The sequence below is a fragment of the Pongo pygmaeus genome, chromosome 2, assembly GCF_028885625.2.
Source record: "Pongo pygmaeus isolate AG05252 chromosome 2, NHGRI_mPonPyg2-v2.0_pri, whole genome shotgun sequence".
In the NCBI taxonomy this organism is placed as follows: domain Eukaryota; kingdom Metazoa; phylum Chordata; class Mammalia; order Primates; family Hominidae; genus Pongo; species Pongo pygmaeus.
The window spans coordinates 54,241,714-54,266,764 of NC_085930.1; the positions used below are offsets into that span (position 1 = coordinate 54,241,714).

Below are 25,051 nucleotides of genomic sequence, written 5' to 3' on the forward strand. Positions count from 1 at the left end.
TCCAGGGCAACAGAGCGAGACTCTGTCACAAAAAAAAAAAAAAAAAAAGACAAGACAAGAAAGAAAACAAATCCTTCTGTACAATACACAATATAAACTCTGGGCAAAATATATGAAGGGACTAGAAAATGAACAAAAGAAAGCAGAAATTGGAGGGGGGTTGAGACTTGGAAGAAAGAAATGGCAATGGGTGAATTTTCACTTTTTACCTGAAGGCAGGGACCAGTCAGCACCCTGTAGGTTGGCTAAAAACTTAGATAAAAACCTGGAGTTCACTGATTGATGAAGTCAGAAGAGAGTTAAGAGTAACTACATTAGTTGGAAATTTAAGGCAGTCTAGAACAGATAACTAGAGAACAACTCGTAATTCTTCATATAAACTCTGCCCAAATCTCTGACTGATCTCTAAACCGTGCAAGTGTGGACAGATTCCAAGTGGCCAGTTAAAAGTCTAAACCAGGGGTCCTCAACCCCCGAGATGCAGACCAGTACCAGTCCATGGCCTGTTAGGAACTGGGCCGCACAGCAGGAGGTGAGCTACAGGCAAGGGAGCATTGCTGCCTGAGCTCCGCCTCCTGTCAGATCAGCTGCAGCAAACCCTATTGTGAACTGTACATGCAAGGAATCTAGGTTGCGTGCTCCTTATGAGAATCTAATTGTTTTGTTTCATCCTAAAACCAAACCATCTCCACCATCCCCGTACCCCCACCTCCACCCCCAGTCTGTGGAAAAATTGTCTTCCATGGGCAAGAGATATGCAAGAGCAAAGAGGATAGTAAAATACTATACCCCATCCCTTCCCACACAGGTTAAGGTCTCAGAGCTGGGAGTCAGGTTTAAAGTGAGTGGGAGGCAAGAAACACTAACTGGAAATGAGATTGATGCTTCCATCTGAAACAAATTGTTTAATACCTGAAAATAAAACTGGTTGTTAGTACCTGAAAGTAACTAAATACCTATAGAATCTGCCTGAGATTTCATATAAGAGTGAGTTCAAAAAAACAGTGGTAGAAAAAATAATTAAGCTATTCCTTGATTTATATACTGAGTCTTGCCCATTCAATAAATTGGTTATTCAGACATATATACAAAAAAAAATCAAGGAATCTTCTCACAAATTGTTTTGAAGGACACTAGCATTCCAAAGAACATTTCAGAGGAATGTATTTTAAAATGCTCTTGCCTAAAGTGTAAGATGAGCCCGAGATATATAATGAAATCACATCAAAATTATCAAAATCCATCAAAGCAGATCAAAATCAAAATTCATCAAAGCAGAAATCATTGATACCAAACTTTTGCTCAGTACTTTTTTTTTGAGACACAATCTTACTCAGTCACCCAGGCTGGAGTTCAGTGGCACTATCAGGGCTTAACTGCAGCCTCAACCTCCTGGGCTCAACCAACTCTCCAGCCTCATATCCCCAAGTAGCTGGGACTATAGGCACATGCCACCATGCCAAGCTATTTTTTTGTTTTTTTCAATTTTAGTAGCGATGAGATCTTGCTATGTTGCCCAGGCTAGTCTTGAACTCCTAAGCTCAAACAATCAGCCTCAGCCTCCCAAAGTACTGGGATTACAGGCGTGAGTCACTGTGCCCAGCCCCACTCAGACGGTCTAGTAGGAATGTTTTTAAGTCATGTATTATTTTTAAAATCAACAAAATAAAAAGTAATCTGCGGCCGGGCGCACTGGCTCACGCCTATAATCCCAGCACTTTGGGAGGCTGAGGCGGGCGGATTGCCTGAGGTCAGGAGTTCAAGACCAGCCTGGCCAACATGGTGAAACCCTGTCTCTACTAAAAATACAAAAATTAGCTGTGCCTGGTGGTGGGCGCCTATAATCCCAGCTACTCGGGAGGCTGAGGCAGGAGAATCGCTTGAACCCAGGAGGCGGAGGTCGCAGTGAGCCGAGATCGCACCATGGCACTCCAGCCTGGGTAATAAGAGTGAGACTTCATCTCAAAAAAAAAAAAGTCATCTGCAACGGGGAAAAATTAGCTATATTTTCTTCCACTTACACCAAGTATATAATAAGATTATTTAAGAGAAAAATACTTTAATACATTATCTATTATTTTAAAATTGACATGATTTTTTTTTTTATTTCATAAGCCCATGTAGGTAAAGGTATTTTCTTACCTTTTGAAAGGCACAGCATTTTTCAGAATCACCTCCACCTCCACAATATTTGCTCTAGCAAGGTCTGCCACAGTATGAAAGCCAGAAGCATAGAGAACCCTGGCTCTCTGAGCATTTAGTAAGGATACCCGAACCAGGTCACACAGCTCCCTCTGGATGCCAAACGTAAGACGCTTCTGAAATTCGGAAAGTAGTAGTTCCATGTTGTGCCAGCCCAGACGGTTGGAAAATACTGTAATCATCCCTAGAACATTCATAGAATATTTGTTGAACTCAATTTTTTTTACAGACGAATTCTCCATTTCTTTAGATGTATTTATATTTTCTTTTGTTTTTTCCCTGCAAAATTGTAAGATTTAACAAGGCCCAAGGTGTAAGTTAACAAGGGAGCAGATATATATTAAGAGCCTTAACTAATTGGACAATAAATGTGCTAAGTTTTATGAGATGACATTAAATGTCATCTTATTTATTCTTAATCCTCAAGTTAACACATGAAAACTGAGGCAGAGCACATAAACACAAAACAAACAAGAAGCCCTCACCCTAATTCATTCCTCTCTCTCTATCTTTCTTAAGCAAAAGAGAACTCTTAAAAACATGTAAAGGTCTCTCTCCTCCCGCCGCCCAAGATGCCGAAAGGAAAGAAGGCCAAGGGAAAGAAGGTGGCTCCGGCCGTGCTGTCGTGAAGAAGCAGGAGGCTAAGAAAGTGCTGAATCCCCTGTTTGAGAAAAGGCCTAAGAATTTTGGCACTGGACAGGATATCTAGCCCAAAAGAGACCTCACCTGCTTTGTGAAATGGCCCCGCTATATCAGGTTGCAGCGGCAGAGAGCCATCCTCTGTAAGCGGCTGAAAGTGCCTCCTGCAATTAACCAGTTCACCCAGGCCCTGGACCGCCAAACAGCTACTCAGCTGCTTAAGCTGGCCCACAAGTACAGACCAGAGACAAAGCAAGAGAAGAAGCAGAGGCTGTTGGCCTGGGCCAAGAAGAAAGCTGCTGGCAAAGGGGACGTCCCCACCAAGAGACCACCTGTCCTTCGAGCAGGAGTTAATACTGTCACCACCTTGGTGGAGAACAAGAAAGCTCAGCTGGTGGTGATTGCACACGACGCGGATCCCATCAAGCTGGCTGTCTTCTTGCCTGCCCTGTGTTGTAAAAAAGTCCCTTACTGCATTATCAAGGGGAAGGCAAGACTGGGACGTCCAGTCCACAGGAAGACCTGCACCACTGTCGCCTTCACACAGGTGAACTCGGAAGACAAAGGCGCTTTGGCTAAGCTGGTGGAAGCTATCAGGACCAATTACAACGACAGATATGATGAGATCCACCATCACTGGGGTGGCAACGTCCTGGGTCCTAAGTCTGTGGCTCGTATCGTCAAGCTTGAAAAGGCAAAGGCTAAAGAACTTGCCACTAAACTTGGTTAAATGTACACTGTTGAGTTTTCTGTATATAAAAATAATAAAAATAATACAAATTTAAAAAAAAAAAAAAAAAAACCATGTAAAGATGCTGGGGGCAGTGGCTCACGCCTGTAATCCCAGCACTTTGGGAGGTGGAGGTGGGTGGTTCACCTGAGGTCAGGAGTTTGAGACCAGCCTGACCAACATGGAGAAACCCCATCTCTACTAAAAATACAAAATTAGCCAGGCATGGTGGTGCATGCCTGTAATCCCAGTTCCTCGGGAGGCTGAGGCAGGAGAACCGCTTGAACTCGGGAGGCGGGGGTTGTGGTGAGCCAAGATCATGCCATTGCACTCCAGCCTGGGCAACAAGAGAGAAACTCCATCTCAAAAAAAAAAGGAAGGGACTCTTTCCACCTAGAGGAAAACAAGAGGTGGTTTAAATATTCAAGTGCTGAGAGAACTAGAAAGAGTGAAGTTCCCACCTGCATTTTCTTCAAAGAAAGGTTGCTGAGCTCAATAGCTGCACTGCCTTGGAATAAAGAAACCAAAACAAGTGCCATGTCATAAAGACATTTGTTGAATTAAAATTTTGTTACACTTCCCTACAAGAACATAAACCCCTAGAGGCAGTCTTTCATCTTTGATACCAGTGAGTCTAAGAGTGAGTCCCTCCCGGCCGGGTGCGGGTGGCTCACACCTGTAATCCCAGCACTTTAGGAGGCTGAGATGGGTGGACCATGAGGTCAGGAGATCGAGACCATCCTGGCTAACACAGTGGAACCCTGTCTCCACTAAAAATACAAGAAAAAATTAGCCGAGCATGGTGCCGGGCGCCTGTAGTCCCAGCTACTCAGGAGGCTGAGGCAGGAGAATGGCATTAACCTGGGAGGCAGAGCTTTCAGTGAGCCGAGATGGCGCCACTGCACTCCAGCCTGGGAGACAGAGTGAGACTCCATCTCAAAAAAAAAAAAAAAAAAAAAGAGTGAGTGCCTCCCTTCTTACTACTACCTCTTCTCATCTTCCCCGTAGTACTCCCTCATAAACATATATCTTCACGATGAAACCTATTATACATATAACACACCCTCTTGTAGCCCATAGTTTCCTTCTTAAGGGCTTGTAAGGATTCCTTAGTAAAATCAGACCCAGAATTTCTCGTTTGCTTAGGGTTTAATACATTAAGGCAGACCAGTGGTTCCTTAGATCATTTTTATAACAGTCAGACAGGAGTTCAGAAATCCCTCTCCATCTTTCATCCTTCTCCTCAACAATATGTATTAATCAGTACTTTTTTTTTTTTTCTGTTGAGACAGAGTCTCGCTCTGTCACCCAGGCGAGAGTGCAGTGGTGCGATCTCAGCTCACTGCAACCTCCACCTCGCGGGTTCAAGCAATTCTCTGCCCCAGCCTCCCGAGTAGCTGGGATTATAAGCGCCTACCACCACACCTGGCTAATTTTTTGTATTTTCAGCAGAGATGGGGTTTCACCATCTTGGCCAGGCTGGTCTTGAACTCCTGACCTCGTGATCCACCCGACTCGGCCTCCCAAAGTGCTGGGATTACAGGCATGAGCCACCGTGCCCGGCAATCAGTACCTTAATGAGAAAGGGGAGACCACAGCGAACTTTGTTTCTGTTTCTTCTTGCAACAGGAAAAAGAAAAGGAAAACAGAAAGGATAGTCAGCAGGTTGCTAAGGAATAGAGGCCAAGACATTCAGCTAGTTACCAATCCTCTGTAACGTGGTACTGAGCCGTGAGGAGCCATAGTTTTGAATTTTCTGATGATGACAAGAACTGTACAAAATTACAGCACTTTTAAAGAAGCCTACAATAAGATGGAATTTGAAAAAAAAAAAGTAATCTTAACTCGACCTCAAATCACAGTATTAAATAAATGTGAAACCCTTTGTTTAACTGACCTGCGTAAACAGCAGCTGACTGTTGCAAAGACTGAATCTGTCCACGATTGCATCCATATTTCTGATTAATTTCCCTTAAGGGAACTTCACTGATTAAATCTAATAGCACAAGACTGGTGAAAAACCTGGGAATAAATAATCAAAAGCATGGTAAGAGATACTTCACGCCTACTAGGAGATACAGTGTGTGTTGAAAAATGACTAAGAACTGGAAAGGCAACAGAGGGCTTATATAATACACTGTGGTGAGATTCTTAATAGAAAATAGGGTTACTGGACAAAGATTGAGGTCAATGCTTGCAAAGCAAGTTTTGACTTGCATTAGTACTATAGTAAAGAATTAATGTCTGTATAACAAAAAGTTGCCCATATTCAAAACTGCTGCTAACAAGAAATGAGACTTGGTTCAAGAAATGTGATGACACAAAAATTTAAAAGGTAACTTGATATACAGCTACATGTATATCATTACTCCAATAAAATGACAATATAAATATAGCATCCAATTTTGATTTGAAAGGCAACAGTAGCAAAAGTAATCCAAGTATATAAATCCTTATAAAATTTATACTTAACCATATTATAAATAATATACTACAGACTGCTTTTTAAGAAAAATCATTTTTTTTTGAGACGGAGTCTCACTCTGTTGCCCAGGCTGGAGTGCAGTGGTGCAATCTTGGCTCACTGCAACCTCCATCTCCTGGGTTCAAGCAATTCCCCCACCTCAGCCTCCCAAGTAGCTGGGATTACAGGTGCACACCACCACAAACGGCTAATTTTTGTATTTTTAGTAGAGACAGGGTTTTACCACATTGGCCAGGCTGGTCTCGAACTCCTGACCTCAAGTGATCTGCCCACTTTGGCCTCCCAAAGTGCTGGGATTACAGGCGTGAGCCACTGCACCCACCCAATTTCATTATATTTCAAAGAAGCTAACAGCCTGTACCAATTTTTCCACCTGAATCTTTTAATTAGCTCTTCTTCTCTATTGGTAATGAATCACTTTTAAGCATGATATAAAGCATAACCCCAGGTGAAGTCACAGTAAGTTGGTGGTTCTTCTGATCAACACCTTCTTTACAAAAGAGAGGTAATTAAATATTCTACCTTAAAAGATAAGATCTTTATATATAATGGCTGCTAAACTGTGAGCTGCAGAAAGAAACTAAAATACCAATAAATTTAGTAAATATAGAAAACTTGCTGGGGCGTGGTGGCTCACGCCTGTAATCCCAGCACTTTGGGAGGCGGAGGCGGGTGGATCACCTGAGGTCAGGAGTTTGAGACCAGCCTGACCAACATGGAGAAACCCCATCTCTATTAAAAATATAAAATGAGCCAGGCATGGTGGCACATGCCTGTAATCCCAGCTACTCAGGAGGCTGAGGCAGCAGAATCGCTTGAACCTGGGAGGCGGAGGTTGCGGTGAGCTGAGATCGCGCTATTGCACTCCAGCCTGGGCAACAAGAACAAAACTCCATTTCAAAATTAAAAAAAAAAAAGAAAATGAAAAAGAAGATAACTGAAAAATCTTATACTCTGCCAAAATTTTGATTTTATTGACAATGAAAGTGACTACAATAAACTGGGCATCTACTACATGCAAGACACTGTGTTAAATACTGAGAGCCCAGAAACTGACGTTTACCTTTTATGGATGGCCATTTGTCGATGCTGTCTCTCAGTTCTGGCTACTACTTTTCCTTTCACACAACGGGCCAAGAACCCCTCTTCAACTCCCACTAGCTCTGCCACCCTTTTCATTGAAGTTGGCAACTTCTCCCATAAACAGAAAAATCGATACCAATCAATAGTAGTCCAATCCTCAAACATAGGTGTAACCTAAAAGGAAGAAGTATTATTCATTAACTAAAACCATTATATTACAAAAAACCATTATACATAACCTTCATATTAAAGACAAATGCCAGGCATGATGGCATGCGCCTGTAGTCCTAGCTACTCAGAAGGCTGAGATGGAAAGATCACTTGAACCCAAAAGTTTGAGGCCACAGTGAGCTATGACTGCACCACTGCACTCTAGCTCAACTGACCAGGTGAGACTCTGTCTCTAAAAAAATGAAATAAAATAAAATAAATAAAGTGGCCAACTGTGGTGGTTCATGCCTGTAATCCCAACACTGTAGGAGGCCAAGGCAGGAGGATCGCTTGAGCCCAGGAGTTTGAGGCTACAGTAAGCTATGACTGTGCCACCACACTCCAGCCTGGGCAACAGAGCAAGACTCCATCTCAAAAAAAATTACAATAAAATAAAATTACTTAAAATAAAAAGACAAAGGCCTCAGGATTTACAAAAATGTCTAACTGTGATAATACCTCATTCATATGGAAACATCATTTATTCACAAACAATGCCCTGCCGGGACAAATGGAAAGAGATCACTAAGCATACAAACTGGATTTTATAGAACCCAAGTCTTTTTTTTTTTTTTTTGAGACAAGGTCTTGTTCTATCATCCAGGCTGGGATCTAGTTCACTGCAGCTTCAACCTCCTGTGCTCAAGCAATCCTCCCACCTCAGCCTCCCAAATAGCTGGGGCTACAAGGTGAGTGCCACCACGTCTGCCTAATTTTTTAATTTTTTTGGTGAAACTGGGTTTTATTCTGTTGCCCAGGTTGGTCTCAGACTCCTGGCTTCAAGCAATTCTCCTGCCTCAGACTCTCAAAATGCTGGGATTACAGGCATCAGCCACTGCGCCTGGGCAGAACCTAAGTTTTTAATTATAGACACTTCTAATATCAATATTCTAACTGTAGGTACAATCTTAAGTATTCTGAGTAATTTTCAAGAAAGAATCAATAACATAGAGGAGATAAGGGAAGAAAGAATCAATATTCAGAGTTGATATATTACCCAAAATGTCAAGATTCAACAAAAATTATGAAACACATAAGAAATAGGAAAGTATGTCTCAAACACAGGGGGAAAAGCAGGCAAAAGAAATGAAAAGAAATACCTTTGAGAGGGTCCAGCTATTGAAATAAGTAAAGACTTCAAAGCAAATATTATAAATATGGTAAAAACAAAAACAAAAACCATGCTTGAAGTAAAAGGCATGATGCCAATGTCTCATTAAGTAGAGAATACAATAAAGAGAAAATTATTTTTAAAAGAACCAAATGAAAATTCTGGAGTTAAAAGTACAATAACTGGCCAGGCACAGTGGCTCATGCCTATAAACCCAGCACTTTGGGAGGCTGAGAGGGGAGACCACTGGAGCTCAGGAGTTCGAGATCAGCATGGGCAACATGGTGAAACACTGTCTCTACAAAAAAATACAAAAATTAGCCAGGGATGATGGCACATGCCTGTGGTCCCAGCTACTTGGGAGGCTGAGGTGGGAAGACTGCTTGAGCCCAGAAGGTCAAGGCTGCAGTGAGCCATAATTGTGCCACTGTACTCTTGTTTGGGCAACAAAGCAAGAACCTGTCTCAAAAAAAAAAAAAAAAAAAAAAGTGCAGTAACTAAAATGGGGTTTATTATGTTGCCCAGGTTGGTCTTGAACTCTTGAACTCAAATAACACTCCTGCCTTGGCCTTGGCCTTCCAAAGTGCTAGGATTAAAGGTGTGAGCCACCAAACCTGGACCTAAAATGGATAATTTACTAGAGAGATCAACAGTATATCCAAGCTGGCATAAGAAAGAATCAGCAAACATGAATAGATTAATAAAGACTATGCAATCTGAAAGAGGGAGAGGAGAAAGCAGAAAAAATGAACACAGCCTTAAAGGAATATGGGAAATACTAAGTGTACCAACATATGCATAATGAGTACCAGGAGAAGATAGAAAGGAAAAGGAAAATCATCTGAAGAAATTATGGCTAAAAGTATTCCAAATTTGATGGACAACATTAACCTACGTATCCAAGAAACTCAGTGAACTCCAAGCAGGATACATACAAAGACATCCACACGAAGACGCATCACAGTCAAAACATTAAAACTGAAGAAAAAAAATCTTGAAAACAGCAAGAAAAAGTCATCATATGTAAGAGAAACCTGATAAGATTAAGAGCTAACTTCTCACCAGAAACAAGAAGGCCAAAAAATGCAGTGAGATGACATATTCAAACTGCTCAAAGAAAAAGAAATCTGTCAACTAAACATTGTTTTTTCTTTTGAAACAGGGTCTGGCTCTGTCACCCTGGCTGGAGCGCGGTGGCACGATCTCAGCTCACTGCAACCTCCACCTCCTGGGCGGAAGCCATCCTCCCACCTCAGCCTCCCAGGTAGCTGGGACTACAGATGCATACCACCACACCTGGCTAATTTTTGTATTTTTCTGGTAAAGACGGAGTTTCACCATGTTGCTGGTCTCAAACTTCTAGGCTCAAGCCATCTACCTGCCTCAGCCTCCCAAAGTGCTAGGATTACAGGCATGAGCTACCACGCCCAGCCTCAACTAAGAATATTATATACAGGAGAGTTATTTTTCAAAAATAAAAATAACAGAAATATTTCCAGATAAACAAAACCTGAGAAAATTTTGCTAGCAAATCCATTTTATAAGAAATGCTAGCCAGGCGCAGCGGCTCATGCCTGTAATCCCAGAACTTTGGGAGGCTGGGTGGGCGGGGGGTGGGGGGGATTGGATCACTTGAGGTCAGGAGTTCAAGACTAGCCTGGTCAACATGGCAAAACCCTGTATCTACTAAAAATACAAAAAAAATTACCCAGGAGTGGTGGTGCATGCCTGTAATCCCAGGGACTTGGGAGGCTGAGGCATGAGAATTGCTTGAACCTGGGAGGCGGAGGTTGCAGTGAGTAGAGACTGCACCACTGCACCACTGCACTCCAGCCTGGGCAACAGAATGAGACTCTGTCTCCAAAAAAAAAAAAAAAAAAAAAAAAAAGAAACAAATAATAAAGAAAGCTCTTCAGGTTGAAAGAAACTCACCCAAAACCATATTTCAATTCCAAACAAAAAAGGGAGTCAACAAAGGAAATTATGTGGGTACATATAAATACAGTATCATTACATATTTCTCTTTTCTTCTCCTGACTGATAGGCAACGTATAAAACAATATGCATATAATTGTACTGTATTGGGTTTGTTTGTTAGTTTGTTTGAGATAGGGTCTCAGTCAGTTGCCCAGGCTGGACACAATCTCAGCTCACTGCAACCTCTACCTCCCAGGTTCAAGTGATTCTTGTGCCTCAGCCTCCTGAGTAGTTAGAATTACAGGTATGCACCACTACACCCAACTCATTTTTGTATTTTTAGTAAAGATGGGGCCTCACCATGATGACCAGGCTGGTCTTGAACTCCTGACCTCAAGTGGTCCACCCGCCTCAGCCTACCAAAGTGCTGAGATTATAGGCATGAGCCACCACAACCTGCCAATATGCATATAATTGTATTGTTGGGCCCATAACATATAAAACTCACAATATATTCGACAGTATCAGCCCACAGGAGGCAGGTGGAAGCAAAGCTGTACTGGACTAAGGAAATGACAAGAGATGGTGTCCCAAATCCACAGAAATAAATGAAGAAAAAAACACAATCATAAATAAGAATGTTAATGAAGCAAACTCTGTAAACCTACATTTACTCTCCTTTCTTCTCTCAGCTTCTCTAAAAACATTAAATTACATAAAATACTAAGTATAACAATGTACTGTTAGGTTTGCAACACATAATGATGTAATAAGTACAACAATGGCACAAAAAAAGGAATCAAAATAGAGTTATTTAAGAATACATCTTTATTTCACTGCAATTAAGTTAGTATAAATTTTAAGCTGTACCTGATAATCCTTTAAGTAACCACTAAAAAAAATGGCAAAAAATATAAAGAAAAATGTGCAAAATTAAAATGTCATAGTGTTTTGTGCTGCATAATGACATTTTGGTCAATGACAAACTGCATCTATGACAGTAGTCCCATAAGATTATAATGGAGCTGAAAAATTAATATTGCCTAGTGACATCATAGTCATCAAACATCTAGCACGTTGCATTACCTTTTCTATGTTTAGAAATGTGTAGATACACAAATACTTACCATTGTATTACAACTGCCTACAGTATTCAGTAGAGTAACATGCCAAACAAGTTTGTAGCCTAGAAGCAGTAAGGTTATACCATATATCCTAGGTGTGTAGCAGGCTATACCATCTAAATTTGTGTAAGCACACTCTGTAATATTCACACAACAATGAAATTGCCTAAAGATGCAATTCTCAGAATGTATCACTGTCCTTAAGCAATAATGACTATACTAGAAAATATTCCCTTCATTCAAAAAAGAGCAGTAAAAGAGGTACAGGGGAACAAATTCCCTGAGAATACCGACTGTAGTTGAAAACTTCAATACCCAACTTTCAACAATGAATAAACTACTAAGAAAATCAAAAGGAAATAGAAGACTAAAATAACACTCTAAGTCAATTAGACCTAAGAGACATCTATAGAACTCCACCAAACCATAGCAAAATGCATAGTTGTCTCTTGTTATCTGTGGGTGATTGGTTCCAGGACCTCCTGCAGATAACAAAATCCGTGGATGCTCAAGTCTCTGATATAAAATGATAGTGTCTGTATATAACCTATGCACATCCTGCCATATACAGAGTAGTCATCTAGCGTAATTATAATACCTAATACCACATAAATACTACGTAAATAGCTGATATACTGTATTGTTTAGGGAATAATGACAAAATAAACTGCCAGTACAGAAAAAATTACTTTTGAGATGGAGTCTCACTCTGTCACCCAGGCTGGAGTGCAGTGGCGCAATCTCGGCTCACTGCAACCTCTGCCTCCCAGGTTCAAGTGATTCTTCTGCCTCAGCCTCCTGAGTAGCTGGGATTACAGGCGAGTGCCACCATGCCCAGCTAATTTTTGTATTTTGTAATTTTGTATTTTTAGTACAGACAGGGTTTCACCGTGTTGGCCAGGCTGGTCTCGAACTCCTGACCTCAGATGATCCGCTGAAAGAAAGAATGAAAAGAAAACAAAATTGAAAAATATTTAGCTGGACTGATCAAGAAATGATGCAGGAAGATTCAAATTACTAAAATCAGGCATGAAAGAGGAACCACCCCCACCATCCTTACATAAATAAAAAGGATTATAAGGGAATACTATGAACAACTAAATGCCAACAAATTAGATAATCTACGTGGACTATTTTCTGGAAATACACAAACTACCAAAACCGATTGAAGAAAAAATCGAAACTCTGAATAGTTACAAAAAGTAAAAAGATTAAATTCATCATCAAAACATTTACTCCAAAGTAAAGCCCAGGCCCAGGTGGCTTGACTGGTGAAATCTACTAAACATTTAAATAACAATTAATAGCAATCTTTAACAAATTCTTCAAAAAAAAACAGAAGAGGAAGAAATATATCCTAATGAGAGGTGACACCGTGCTGGCAGTCCTCACAGCCCTCGCTCGCTCTTGGCGCCTCCTCTGCCTGGGCTTCCATTTTGGCGGCACTTGAGGAGGCCTTCAGCCCACCGCTGCACTGTGGGAGCCCCTTTCTGGGCTGGCCAAGGCCGGAGCCCACTCCCTCAGCTTGCAGGGAGGTGTGGAGGGAGAGGCGCGAGCGGGAACCGGGGTTGTGTGCGGCGCTTGCGGGCCAGCTGGAGTTCCGGGTGGGCATGAGCTTGGCGGGCCCCGCACTTGGAGCAGCCGGCCGGCCCTGCCGGCCCCGGGCAATGAGGGACTTAGCACCCGGGCCAGCGGCTGTGGAGGGTATACTGGGTCCCTCAGCAGTGCCAGCCCACCGGCGCTGTGCTCGATTTCTCGCCGAGCCTTAGCTGCCTTCCGGCAGGGAAGGCCTCGTGACTGCAGCCCACCATGCCTGAGCCTTCCCCCACCTCCGTGGGTTCCTGTGCAGCCCGAGCCTCGCCGACAAGCGCCGCCCCCTGCTCCACGGCGCCCAGTCCCATCGACCACCCAAGGGCTAAGGAGTGCCAGCACATGGCGTGGGACTGGCAGGCAGCTCCACCTGCAGCCCCGGTGCGGGATCCACTAGGTGAAGCCAGCTGGGCTCCTGAGTCTGGTGAGGACGTGGAGAGTCTTTATATCTAGCTCAGGGATTGTAAACACACCAATCAGCACCCTGTGTTTAGCTCACGGTTTGTGAGTGCACCAGTCGACACTCTGTATCTAGCTGCTCTGGTGGGGCCTTGGAGAACCTTTATGTCTAGCTCAGGGATTGTAAACACACCAATTGGCACTCTGTATTTAGCTCAAGGTCTGTGAGTGCACCAATTGACACTCTGTATCTAGCTGCTCTGGTGGGGCCTTGGAGAACCTTTATGTCTAGCTCAGGGATTGTAAACACACCAATTGGCACTCTGTATTTAGCTCAAGGTCTGTGAGTGCACCAATTGACACTCAGTAGCTAGCTGCCCCGGTGGGGCCTTGGAGAACCTTTATGTCTAGCTCAGGGATTGTAAACACACCAATCGGCACTCTGTATTTAGCTCAAAGTCTGTGAGTGTACCAATCGACACTCTGTATCTAGCTGCTCTGGTGGGGCCTTGGAGAACCTTTATGTCTAGCTCAGGGATTGTAAACACACCAATCGGCACTCTGTATCTAGCTCAAGGTTTGTAAACACATCTATCAGCACCCTGTGTTTAGCTCAAGGTTTGTGAGTGCACCAATGGATACTCTGTATCTAGCTGCTCTGGTGGGGCCTTGGAGAACCTGTGTGTCGAAACTCTGTATCTAGCTAACCTGATGGGGACATGGAGAACCTTTGTATCTAGCTCAGGGATTGTACACGCACCAATCAGCACCCTGTCAAATCAGGCCACTCAGCTCTACCAATCAGCAGGATGTGGGTGGGGCCAAATAAGAGAATAAAAGCAGGCTGCCCGAGCCAGCATTGGCAACCCGCTGGGGTCCCCTTCCACACTGTAGAAGCTTTGTTCTTTCGCTCTTCGCAATAAATCTTGTTACTGCTCACTCTTTGAGTCCACGCTGCTTTTATGAGCTGTAACACTCACCGCGAAGATCTGCAGCTTCACTCCTGAACCCAGCGAGACCATGAGCCCACCAGGAGGAACGAACAACTCCAGACGTGCTGCCTTAAGAGCTGTAACACTCACCGCAAAGGTCTGCAGCTTCACTCCTGAGCCAGCAAGACTACGAACCCACCAGAAGGAAGAAACTCCAAACACATCCGAACATCAGAAGGAACAAACTGCAGACGCGCCACCGTAAGAGCTGTAACACTCACCGCGAGGGTCCGCGGCTTCATTCTTGTAGTCAGTGAGACCAAGAACCCACCAATTCCGGACACACTAACTCATACTGCGCAGTTAGTATTACTCCAAAACCACACAAAGACATCACGAGAAAACAGAATTACAGGTCAGTGTATCTTATGACAAAAATACTAGCAAACCAAATAAAATACTAGCAAGAAAATACCAGCAAACCAAATCTAGCAACATAAAAAGGATTACACAACCCAACCAACTCAGATACTCCCTTTTGGAATGGAAGTATTTATCCAATGCCTGTAACCCCATTGCATCTTGGGAGTAACTAACTTAGTTTTTTTATTTCACAGGCTCATCGGTGGAAAGCACTAGCCTTCTCTCAGATGAGACTTTGGACTTTTGAGTTAATGATGCAATGAGTTAAGACTTCGGGGGACTGTTGGGAAGGGATGATTGTATTTTGGAATGTGAGAAGGTCATGAGATTTAGGGGCCCAAGTGTAGATTTATATAGTATAGATATGTGTCTCCACCGAATTTCATGTTGAAATGTAATCTCCAATGCTGGAGATAGCACCTGGTGGCAGGTGATTGGATCATGAAGACCGTTTCTTATGGTTTAACACCACCCCCCTTGGTGCTGTCGTTGCAATAGTGAGTTCTCGTGAGATCTAGTTGTTTAAAAGTGAGTGGCACCTCCCGCATCTCTCTCACTCTCTTCCTCTTGCTCTGGCCATATAAGATGTGCCTGCTTCCCCTTCACTTTCTGCCATGATTGGAAGCTTTCTGAGGCCTCCCCAGAAGCAGAAGCCACTGTGCTTCCTGTACAGCCTGCAGAATCATGAGCCAATTAAACCTCTTTTCTTTATAAATATCCCCGTCTCCATAATTTCTTTATAGCAGTGTGAGAATGGACTAATACAGTAAGCCAAAAAGAATAGCTATGAACACTGAAAAAGCAGAGCAATGAAGGGAAACTTGCCCTACCAGAAAGTTTTTAATTAAAACAGAGGCACTGGCACAAAAACCAGTCAAACTGGTCTTTTGTCAGACTAACAAGTGAAACAGGAATATACACAACGACAAATGGAATTAGAAATGTACCCAAATACAAATGGAAATACAAAAGATAAAAGTTGCCATCTTGAGTCATTGTGTAAATGAATTTTTTAATAAATGATACTGAGATTACAGATAGCCATTATGAAAAAAACATGAAACTGAAGAACCATGTACTAGAATACACTCCAAATGAAGCAGAGCTCAAAATAGGGGCAGGCCAGGCAGTGGCTCATCCCAGCACTTCGGGAGGCCAAGGCAGGTGGACCACCTGAGGGTGGAAGTTCAAGACCAGTCTGACCAACATGGAGAAACCCCATCTCCACTTAAAAAAAAAAACAAAAAAAAAAAACAGAATTAGCCAGGCGTGATGGCGCATGTCTGTAATCCCAGCTACTCAGGAGGCTGAGGCAGGAGAATCGCTTGAACCCAGGAGGCAGAGGTTGCAGTGAGCCGAGATTGCACCATTGCACTCCAGCCTGGGCGACAAGAGTGAAACTCCATCTCAAAAAAAAAAAAAAAAAATAGGGAGATCACAACTATACAATTACTTGAAGAAAATGTGGGTGAATTCCTTAATAATCTCAGAGCAAAAAAATTTCTCACTAATTCAAAAGTTCATAAATTCAACTACTAGACAAAACATACAATAAGCAAAGTCAAAAGACGAGTGAAAAACCAAGAGGAAAATCCTTCTACTTATACCACAAAGCTCCAATCTCCCTAATATATAAAAAAACCTTTAAAACTACAAAACAAAACAGAAACAAAAAAACACACACACAACAGAACAATGAGCAAAAGACATGGACAATTCACTGGGGAGGGAGGTGGGGAGCCCTGTACCCATTAGCAATCACTCTCCATTTTCATCCAACCTCCTCACATTCCCCCAGCCCTGGGTAACTACAAATGCAGTAAATGTACTTTTTGTTTCTATAGACTGCCATTCTGGACATTTTATGTAAATGGGGAAAATGTTCAAATTTACTCATAATGTAAAAAAATGTAAACTAAAACTACACTCAAAAATACAAAAGTTTGACCATATACTCTCTACTCGTGAAGCTGTGAAAAAACAACTACTCTAATATATCACTGGTAAAACAGGAAAATGATACAAACTCTACAGAGGTCAACTTTTCAAAACCAAAATCACTTATGGTTTTACATTTCACTTCCGGGAGTCTTTCCTAAAGATACACCTCTATAAAAACTAAACACTGTGTGTACCACGTTATTTACTGCAGCATAACTTGCCACAACAAAATACTGAAAATGATCCAAATGTCCATCAATAGGGAACTGATAGAATAAACAACGGTACATCCACCTACACAACAGAATTATAGAGTTATAAAAAAGAATAAAAAATGATTTGATATGAAGTGATTTCCAAGATACACTGTTAAGAAAAAAAAAAGTTATAATGTATACAGCATGCTACCCTCTGTATAAAAAAGGTGAAGAATATGTATGTCTGATAATTTCTGTAAAATTGAAAAAGAGAAGAGATACATTAAAAAATGAATGAAAACAGTCATCTATGAAAGGTGGGTGGAAAAGGCATGGAAGGGATGGATATAGGAGTCAGACTTCTCTGTCTATTCCTGTTTATATAGTTCTGAATTTTGAATCACAGAAATGTTTTATATATTCGAAATATAAAACAGTACATGCAAACACTAAGTGTTTTGTCTAACTTAAAACATAAATGTATTTTAATTGCCAATGCTTTCAGCTAGGGGTCAAGGCCTTTTGAGCATGAGTCTGTTGATTAGAATTTACCATGGCTTTCTTAAACCATGACCACAATACATTGTCTAAGAAATCCAGTTTATGTTTTGTAATGTGAAGTTAGATATTAAAGATAATCGTTGGCCCGGTGCGATGGCTCACACCGGTAATCCCAGCACTTTGGGAGGCCGAGGAGGGTGGATCACTTGAGGTCAGGACTTCAAGACCAGCCTGGCCAACATGGTAAAACCCTGTCTCTACTAAAAAATACAAAAATTAGCCAGGTGTGGTGGCATGCACCTGTAGTCCCAGCTACTCAGGAGGCTAAAGCACAAGAATCGCTTGAACCTGGGAGGCAGAGGTTGCAATGAGCCAAGACTGTGCCACTGCACTCCAGCCTGGGCAACAGAGTGAGACTCTACTCAAAAAAATAAATAAATAAATAAAAATTAGAGATAATTGCAAAATAAACTTTGAGCAGTGTCCTTTTAGTTTCTTCCCTGTCTAAATTCCTGTAACTTTTTCTCAGAGCTTTCAGTTACCTCACTTATATTTTTTTGTTTGTTTTTAAGAGATGAGGTCTCTTGCTGTCACCAAGGCTGGAGCATGGTGGCACGATCATAGCTCACTATAACCTAGAACTCCTGGACTCAAGTGATTCTTCTGTCTCAGCCTTCCAAGTAGCTGGGATTACCGGCATGCACCACCACACACAACTAATTTTTATTTTTATTTTTTATTTTTTGGTAGCAACAGATTCTTGCTCTGTTGCCCATGCTGGTCTCAAATTCCTGGCCTCAGGTGATCCTTCTGCCTCAGCCTAATTTTCTTAGAAGCAAACTGACATGAACAAGTTTGGGAACACAACTAACTCTTGAAGGGCATACAACTCGAATGGTGAGAGAAGTACACGAGACTGCTAACCACAAGCATTCAGCATACTAACACTGCCAACAGTCTTCATGTTTTAGAGAGGCAACAGGAGTAGGAGTAGTTAGGTAATTTGGCAAATGACTTGCATAATGTTTATGGGAGAATTTACTAGAAATAATAGATGTTATTAAATATTTATTCAGATACCAAACATTCATCAAAGACTATCAGCCCTGAGGTGGGTATTATTATCTCCATTTTACAAATGAGGAAATGGAATCTTAAGAGAGGTTAAGTACTTACCCAAGGGTGTACGATTACTAAGTGATGAGGTCAAAAGTTGAACTAAGGCAGTCTGACCCTAGAGCCCACAATCTTAGCCACTGTATAATAAATGAGACTTATTTTTAAGGCCATGATAGATGACCAGTGAAACCTGCTTTGAGATTCCTCCCAGCCACATTCTTGGGCACAGACCTTTGAGCCTATTATCACCCATGTATTATGCGAGTTTGTAATAAAAGAAAATTGGCACTGTCTAGACATTTCCCCTCTGCTCACTACATAGTGTTTTTTATTGAAACACATTTCCTGATAAGCCCCCTTCATTCTAATGACAATTTCAACTTTACTCACCTCCCCCTATCACTTGCTTATCAAAATGCATGCATCTGCTCTTAACTGACAAAATTAATTATTTCTGATCAGGTTCTTGCCAGAGAATATGACCTCAAACACTATCCAATTCTTATTAATATATTTGTTATACAAAATAATATTCACAGAGCATTGTCTAATGTAAACAAACTTTTAAAATTCCTTATTGCATTTATTATAGAGATTTTTATCAACAATGTTAAGTTCCAAAGTATCCTTTTAGGACTAAATTTCTCTTAGGCAGGGAAACGCAATGTTTTTCCTAAACTTGTTTTGTTTTTTATCTTATGAATATTAACACTAATCAAGCTTTCCTCTTTCTTTTGGTTGCTAGAAAACCCAGAATCAAAGTAGACAACAGCATTGGACATGACTTAATGGCATGCATGTTTGTGTACAGACCTTTGCTTGAGTTTTACATCATGATCTTATCTTTAATTTTCTGATATCCCATTTTCCTTTGCTGTTCTTTTATACATTGTAAAAATATATATTTTTTATAAAACAACTCAAATCTTTTTTGAAAGGAGGTTGGAGAAAATAAATTTAAAGGTAACTAGAACATTTAGATTATTACTTTAAAACAATTCTCTTCTTACCTCTTCTCTATTCCCACCAGTACTAACCTAGGCATGGAAAACAGACCAGATGTTCTGTTAGGGTATCTTTGATGTTCAGGATTATATATCTATTTTTTTCTCCCTATTTTCACAAACATAATCGTTAAAACAGAACTTACCAGATAGAGAATATGAAGATCATTCTCTAAAACAAAGCCCTTCATTGCTCTTTGCAGGTCAGCAAAAATATCTAAAGTATCGGCTGGAGAAAGTGAAGAAGAAAGAGTAGCCGAACCAAGATGTGTTGGATGATACACCTTTCCTGGTTTAGGGTTAGGGTGAGGAAACAGAGGAACAAACATTCAAAATAAAATAAAACAAAATACTATCTTTCTGTATTCCATGCTAACCCTCCCGGCTGATAAATTTTATAAATAGTACCTTATCCAGCGCATGAAAATGTATGAGCAGGCTCTATAATAATGATCTGAAGTTGCTAAATACAATACTGATTTACTAAAAATGAGTTGATACGCTGCTCAAAAAATCAAGTTCCTTTTACACTACATGAAAAGACAATTTCCATTCACTGAGCAGTCATACACTCTCACTAAAGATGAAAAAGTGCGTAAACTGCAACTGAGAAGTCACACTTACCTTCTGTTCCATCACTGGCTTCTGTACTCTGGATGAATTCATTTTCTAGTAGCCACATCACACAGGCCTCAATTGCTCCAAGCTGAACAGACTCTTGATTTCTCTGAATTCCTTGCTTCCCGTCTTTCATACTTGCAGCCAAAAATGTGCAGGCAGCGTAAGTATGCATATCTTGTGATGTACTTGCCACTCCACCAACTATTATCTGAAAGAAGATATTTGAAAATTTCTGTAGCTTTTTAAGAAAACATGCAAGCCGCTGGGCACGGTGGCTCACGCCTGTAATCCCAGCACTTTGGGAGTACGAGGCGGGTAGATCACGAGGTCTGGAGATGGAGACCATCCTGGTTAACACGGTGAAACCCCGTCTCTACTAAAAATACAAAAAATTAGCCGGGCTGGTGGCGGGTGCCTGTAGTCCCAGCTACTTGGGAGGCTGAGGCAGAAGAATGGCATGAACCCAAGAGGCGGAGCTTGCCGCGAGCCGAGATCACGCCACTGCACTCCAGCCTGGGTGACAGAGCGAGACTCCGAGACTCCATCTCAAAAAAAAAAATTAAAAAAAAAAAATAAATAAAACATGCAAGCCCTCTAATATAAAATAAAGAAAGCTATTTAATTCTCATTTTTTAAAATGTTCTTAGAATCTTAATGTAGAGATTCTTTATTAACTTTCCCATCACCACTCACTGTAACTGTTGATAACACCTAATGACAACAGAAAAGTTCTCCTTAAAGTAGATAAAATATTTTCTTAAAAAGAAAAATAAGTGGGCCAGGCATGGTGGCTCACGCCTGCAATCCCAGCACTTTGGGAGGCCGAGGCGGGCAGATCACGAGGTCAGGAGATTGAGACCATCCTGGCCAACACGGTGAAATTCCATCTCTACTGAAAATACAAAAATTAACTGGGTGAGCTGGGCATGGTGGCTCACATCTGTAATCCCAGCACTTTGGGAGGCCGAGGCAGGCAGATCACGAGGTCAGGAGATCGAGACCATCCTGGCCAACATGGTGAAACCCCGTCTCTACTGAAAATACAAAAATTAGCCGGGCGTGGTGGTGGGCGCCTGTAGTCCCAGCTACTCAGGAGGCTGAGGCAGGAGAATGGTGTGAACCCAGGAAGCAGAGTTTGCAGTGAGCCGAGATCATGCCACTGCACTCCAGCCTGGGCAACAGAGCGACACTCCGTCTCAAAAAAAAAAAAAAAAATTAACTGGTTGTGGTGGCAGGCACCTGTAGTCCCAGCTACTCAGGAGGCTGAGGCATGAGAATTCCTTGAACCCAGGAGCCAGAGGCTGCAGTGAGCTGAGATTGCGCCACTGCATTCCAGCTTGGCAACAGAGTGAGACTTCATCTCAAAAAAAAAAAAAAAAAAAAAAAGAAAAAGAAATGAATCATTAAATTCATCTGAAATTTTGGATAACACAGCGAGACTCCATCTCAAAAACAAAACAAAACAAAAAACATAAAGCACCGGGCACAGTGGCTAACACCTGTAATCCCAGCACTTTGGGAGGCCAAGGCAGGCAGATCACCTGAAGGCTGGTTCAAGACCAGCCTAGCCAACATGGTGAAATCCAATCTCTATTAAAAGTACAAAAATTAGCCAGGGATGGTGGTGTGTGCCTGTAATCCCAGCTACTCGGGAGGCTGGGGCAGGAGAATTGCTTGAACCCAGGAGGCGGAGGTTGCAGTGAGCTGAGATCATGCCATTGTACTCCAGCCTGGGTGACAGAGTGAGACTCTGTCTCAAAAATAAATTAAAAAAAATAAATAAAGCTAAGATTTTCATATACTAATATTTTACCACTTTAATTTAGGCATAAAAGAGCAAATGGTAATTTAATAAACTCTCTCTTACCTCCAGAATAGCTCGTATCATGCTGGCAGTTACTTCTTCTCCTTCTCGTCTTTGCAGACAGCTGCGAACAGGCTTTAGAGAACCCTGAAGGAGAGCTATGCCTTTTGATTTCTCAGAGTTCTTACAAATTAAGATACTCTCGCCTATAACCAAAAGATATGCATTTGCAAAATCCCAATATAGTTCCATAAGATATCTGCTAAAGAGATTTTAAGTTGCCTTACTTTGCTTAAAAGGAGACAAGAGATGATAGCGGTTGTTATGGTAATAAAATTATGGCTATTTTTTGAACTTTGGACAGAAGGGGATCAGGATATGCTACTCCAAAATATGCCACTTTGGCATAAGGATTATTCTGAGCTGAAGGTCACTGGGAAGCAGCAAACACAGAAAGAACTCTTTGTCCTCTCCCTATCTGCCTAAAAGCAAGAATAAATTTTTCCCTTTGTGATGATGTTTTCCCTTCCCTCTCCCATACAGGACAACAACCCTTATCACTGGACACAGGTCAGCACTGAGATGGGTCTGCACAAACAAACTCTACCTACTAAAATAACTTCCATCTTCCATTAGTTTCCCCCATATATTTACCTTCTCACAATTTGTTGCCTCTAGAAGCCCAGATACCTTTTCCTTTTTCTTATCACTTCTCCACAATTTACTGCCCATTGTTAAAATGTTATATAAGACCCCAGGTTAAACAGTTTCTCAGGTCTTCAATCCTTTTCTATAAAGGCTTCCACATACATAAAAATTAAAATATTAGCATCAAATAAAGTTTATATGCCTTTTCTCCTGTTAATCTGTCAATTTAATTAGCAGGTCCCAACTGCAGAACCTAAGAAAGCGGAGGAAAAGTCTTTTTCTTCCCCTACAGGATTAACCATTATTATTGAATAATGAAGTAATTAATAGAGGTACTTTCAAACCAGTAAAGTAAAATGCAAATGTAAATTGTTACCAGTTATGATAAAATAAATTCAAAAATACTTGTAGATACCCAAAATTTATATTACAACATTTACTAATCTAAATGCTTTATTGTGACAACCAAATGAACAAAAATACATGAAAGCACTTATATGTTAAACCCATATACAACTATACGATTTGAACAAATACAAACTATTATTGCAACAATTATGACTAGAGAGAATCATAATTTTTCTTCAAAAATGAATCCAATACTGTGGGAAAGAAAACAGGTAAGAGGTTCAAAAAGACAAATGAAGAATACTTTTTTTTTTTTTAAATAAAACTGGCACAGAGCTGGAATATCCTTACCACCCCAGGCAAAGAGAAGGTACAGATTATCCTTCCCAACTGCCAAACTGAGAATCAAAATAGGATAAAGTAAAGGGATTATAAACTTGATCAATGGCTATTTATCCCAGAAATGATTATAAAGATAGGCACCATTAAAAAAGCAAAACAGCCGGACACGGTGGCTCACACCTGTGATCCCAGCACTTTGGGAGGCCGAGGAGGGCAGATCACGAGGTTAAGAGATGGAGACCAGCCTGGCCAACATGGTGAAACCCCGCCTCTACTAAAAATACAAAAATTAGCTGGGCATGGTGGCATGCACCTGTAGTCCCAGCTACTCAGGAGGCTGAGGCATGAGAATCACTTGAACCCAGGAGTCAGAGGTTGCAGTGAGCCGAGATCACGCCACTGCACTCCAGCCTGGCGACAGAGACTCCATCTCAAAAAAAAAAAAAAAAAAAAAAACGGAAAACAAGATGTCAGCAAGATGGTGGTTTAGGAGGCTTTATAACCCCCTCCCCAGAAGCTTCAACTAGCTTCTATCTGCAGACAAGAACACCTTTGTGAAAACCCCAAAACTGCCAGGCCCAGTGGCTTATACCTGTAATCCCAGCATTTTGGGAGGCCAAGGAGTGTGGATCACTTAGGTCAGGAGTTCGAGACCAGCCTAACCAACATGGTGAAACGCCATCTCTACTAAAAATACAAAATTAGCCAGGCGTGATGGCACATTCCTGTAATCTCAGCTACTTGGGAGGCTGAGGCAGGAGAATCGCTTGAGCCCTGGAGGTGGAGGTTGCAGTGAGCCAAGATTGTGCCACTGCACTCTAGCCTGGGCAACAAGAATGAAACTCCATCTCAAAAATAAAAAAAAAAGAGGCCAGGCGTGGTGGCTCATGCCTGTAATCCCAGCACTGTGGGAGGCCAAGGTGGGCAGATCACCTGAGGTCAGGAGTTCAAGACTAGCCTAACCAACATGGTGAAACCCCATCTCTACTAAAAATACAAAATTAGCCAGCCATGATGATATATTCCTATAATTCCAGCTACTTGGGAGGCTGAGGCAAGAGAATCGCTTGAGCCCAGAAGGTGGAGGTTGCAGTAAACTGATATTGCGCCATCGCACTCCAGCCTGGGCAACAAGAGCAAAATTCCATGTATAAAAAAAAAAAAAAAAAAAAAAATAACCAAAAAAAAAAAAAAAAAAAAAACCCAAAACTTGGGAATAAGTCTGAAACTTATGCATGGACCACAAAACTACATAAAAATTGCAAGATATCGTAAGAGAAACTATCTCACTTTGACCTCATCAGCCCTTCCACTCCCCTAAGTCAGCATAGTACCACACAGAAAGGAATCCCCAGGGCTCATGGCTTCTACAGTGGGAAAAGAAAACCAGAGAACATAGAGCTTCCCTAGCATTCCAAGAGGCTTCCCAAGAAACCAACTCCAGTCTCACCTCACAGAGAACACGCCGGGTAACAGCACAGCTAGATCACCTGGGGTCAGGCAGAAACAAAGCAAGGAGGCAGAGCTCACGGCAACCAGCATGCAGATCTTGGTGGTAGCTCTGTGTACCTGCCAGTGGTGGTGCCCAATCAGAGGTACCAGCTAACAGCTAAACAGTGTAGCCCAGGACAAAGCCAAACTGATCACTTCTAGAAGTAGTAGGAAATTCTACCTGGCTTGA

At 41.7% G+C, this 25,051-nt stretch overlaps 1 protein-coding gene and 1 pseudogene across 7 annotated transcripts in view; one reads left to right on the forward strand and one right to left on the reverse strand.

Annotated features, from left to right (window-relative positions):
- POLQ (DNA polymerase theta) overlaps nt 1–25,051 on the reverse strand; it is a 113,805-nt gene that overhangs the window by 58,271 nt on the left and 30,483 nt on the right. For all 7 annotated transcript variants that reach the window (XR_008501519.2, XM_054481060.1, XM_054481062.2 and 4 more), the window contains 6 exons: nt 22,096–22,238; nt 20,232–20,436; nt 19,754–19,896; nt 7,120–7,313; nt 5,469–5,593; nt 2,143–2,386 (listed from right to left, as the gene is read on the reverse strand). Coding sequence is in view for 6 of the 7 variants with exons in the window: in XM_054481060.1 (XP_054337035.1) it covers nt 2,143–2,386; nt 5,469–5,593; nt 7,120–7,313; nt 19,754–19,896; nt 20,232–20,436; nt 22,096–22,238 (1,054 nt within the window). In the remaining variant the exon portion in view is untranslated. The remainder of the gene's footprint in view (nt 1–2,142; nt 2,387–5,468; nt 5,594–7,119; nt 7,314–19,753; nt 19,897–20,231; nt 20,437–22,095; nt 22,239–25,051) is intronic.
- LOC129033070 (large ribosomal subunit protein eL8-like) lies at nt 2,764–3,571 on the forward strand (annotated as a pseudogene).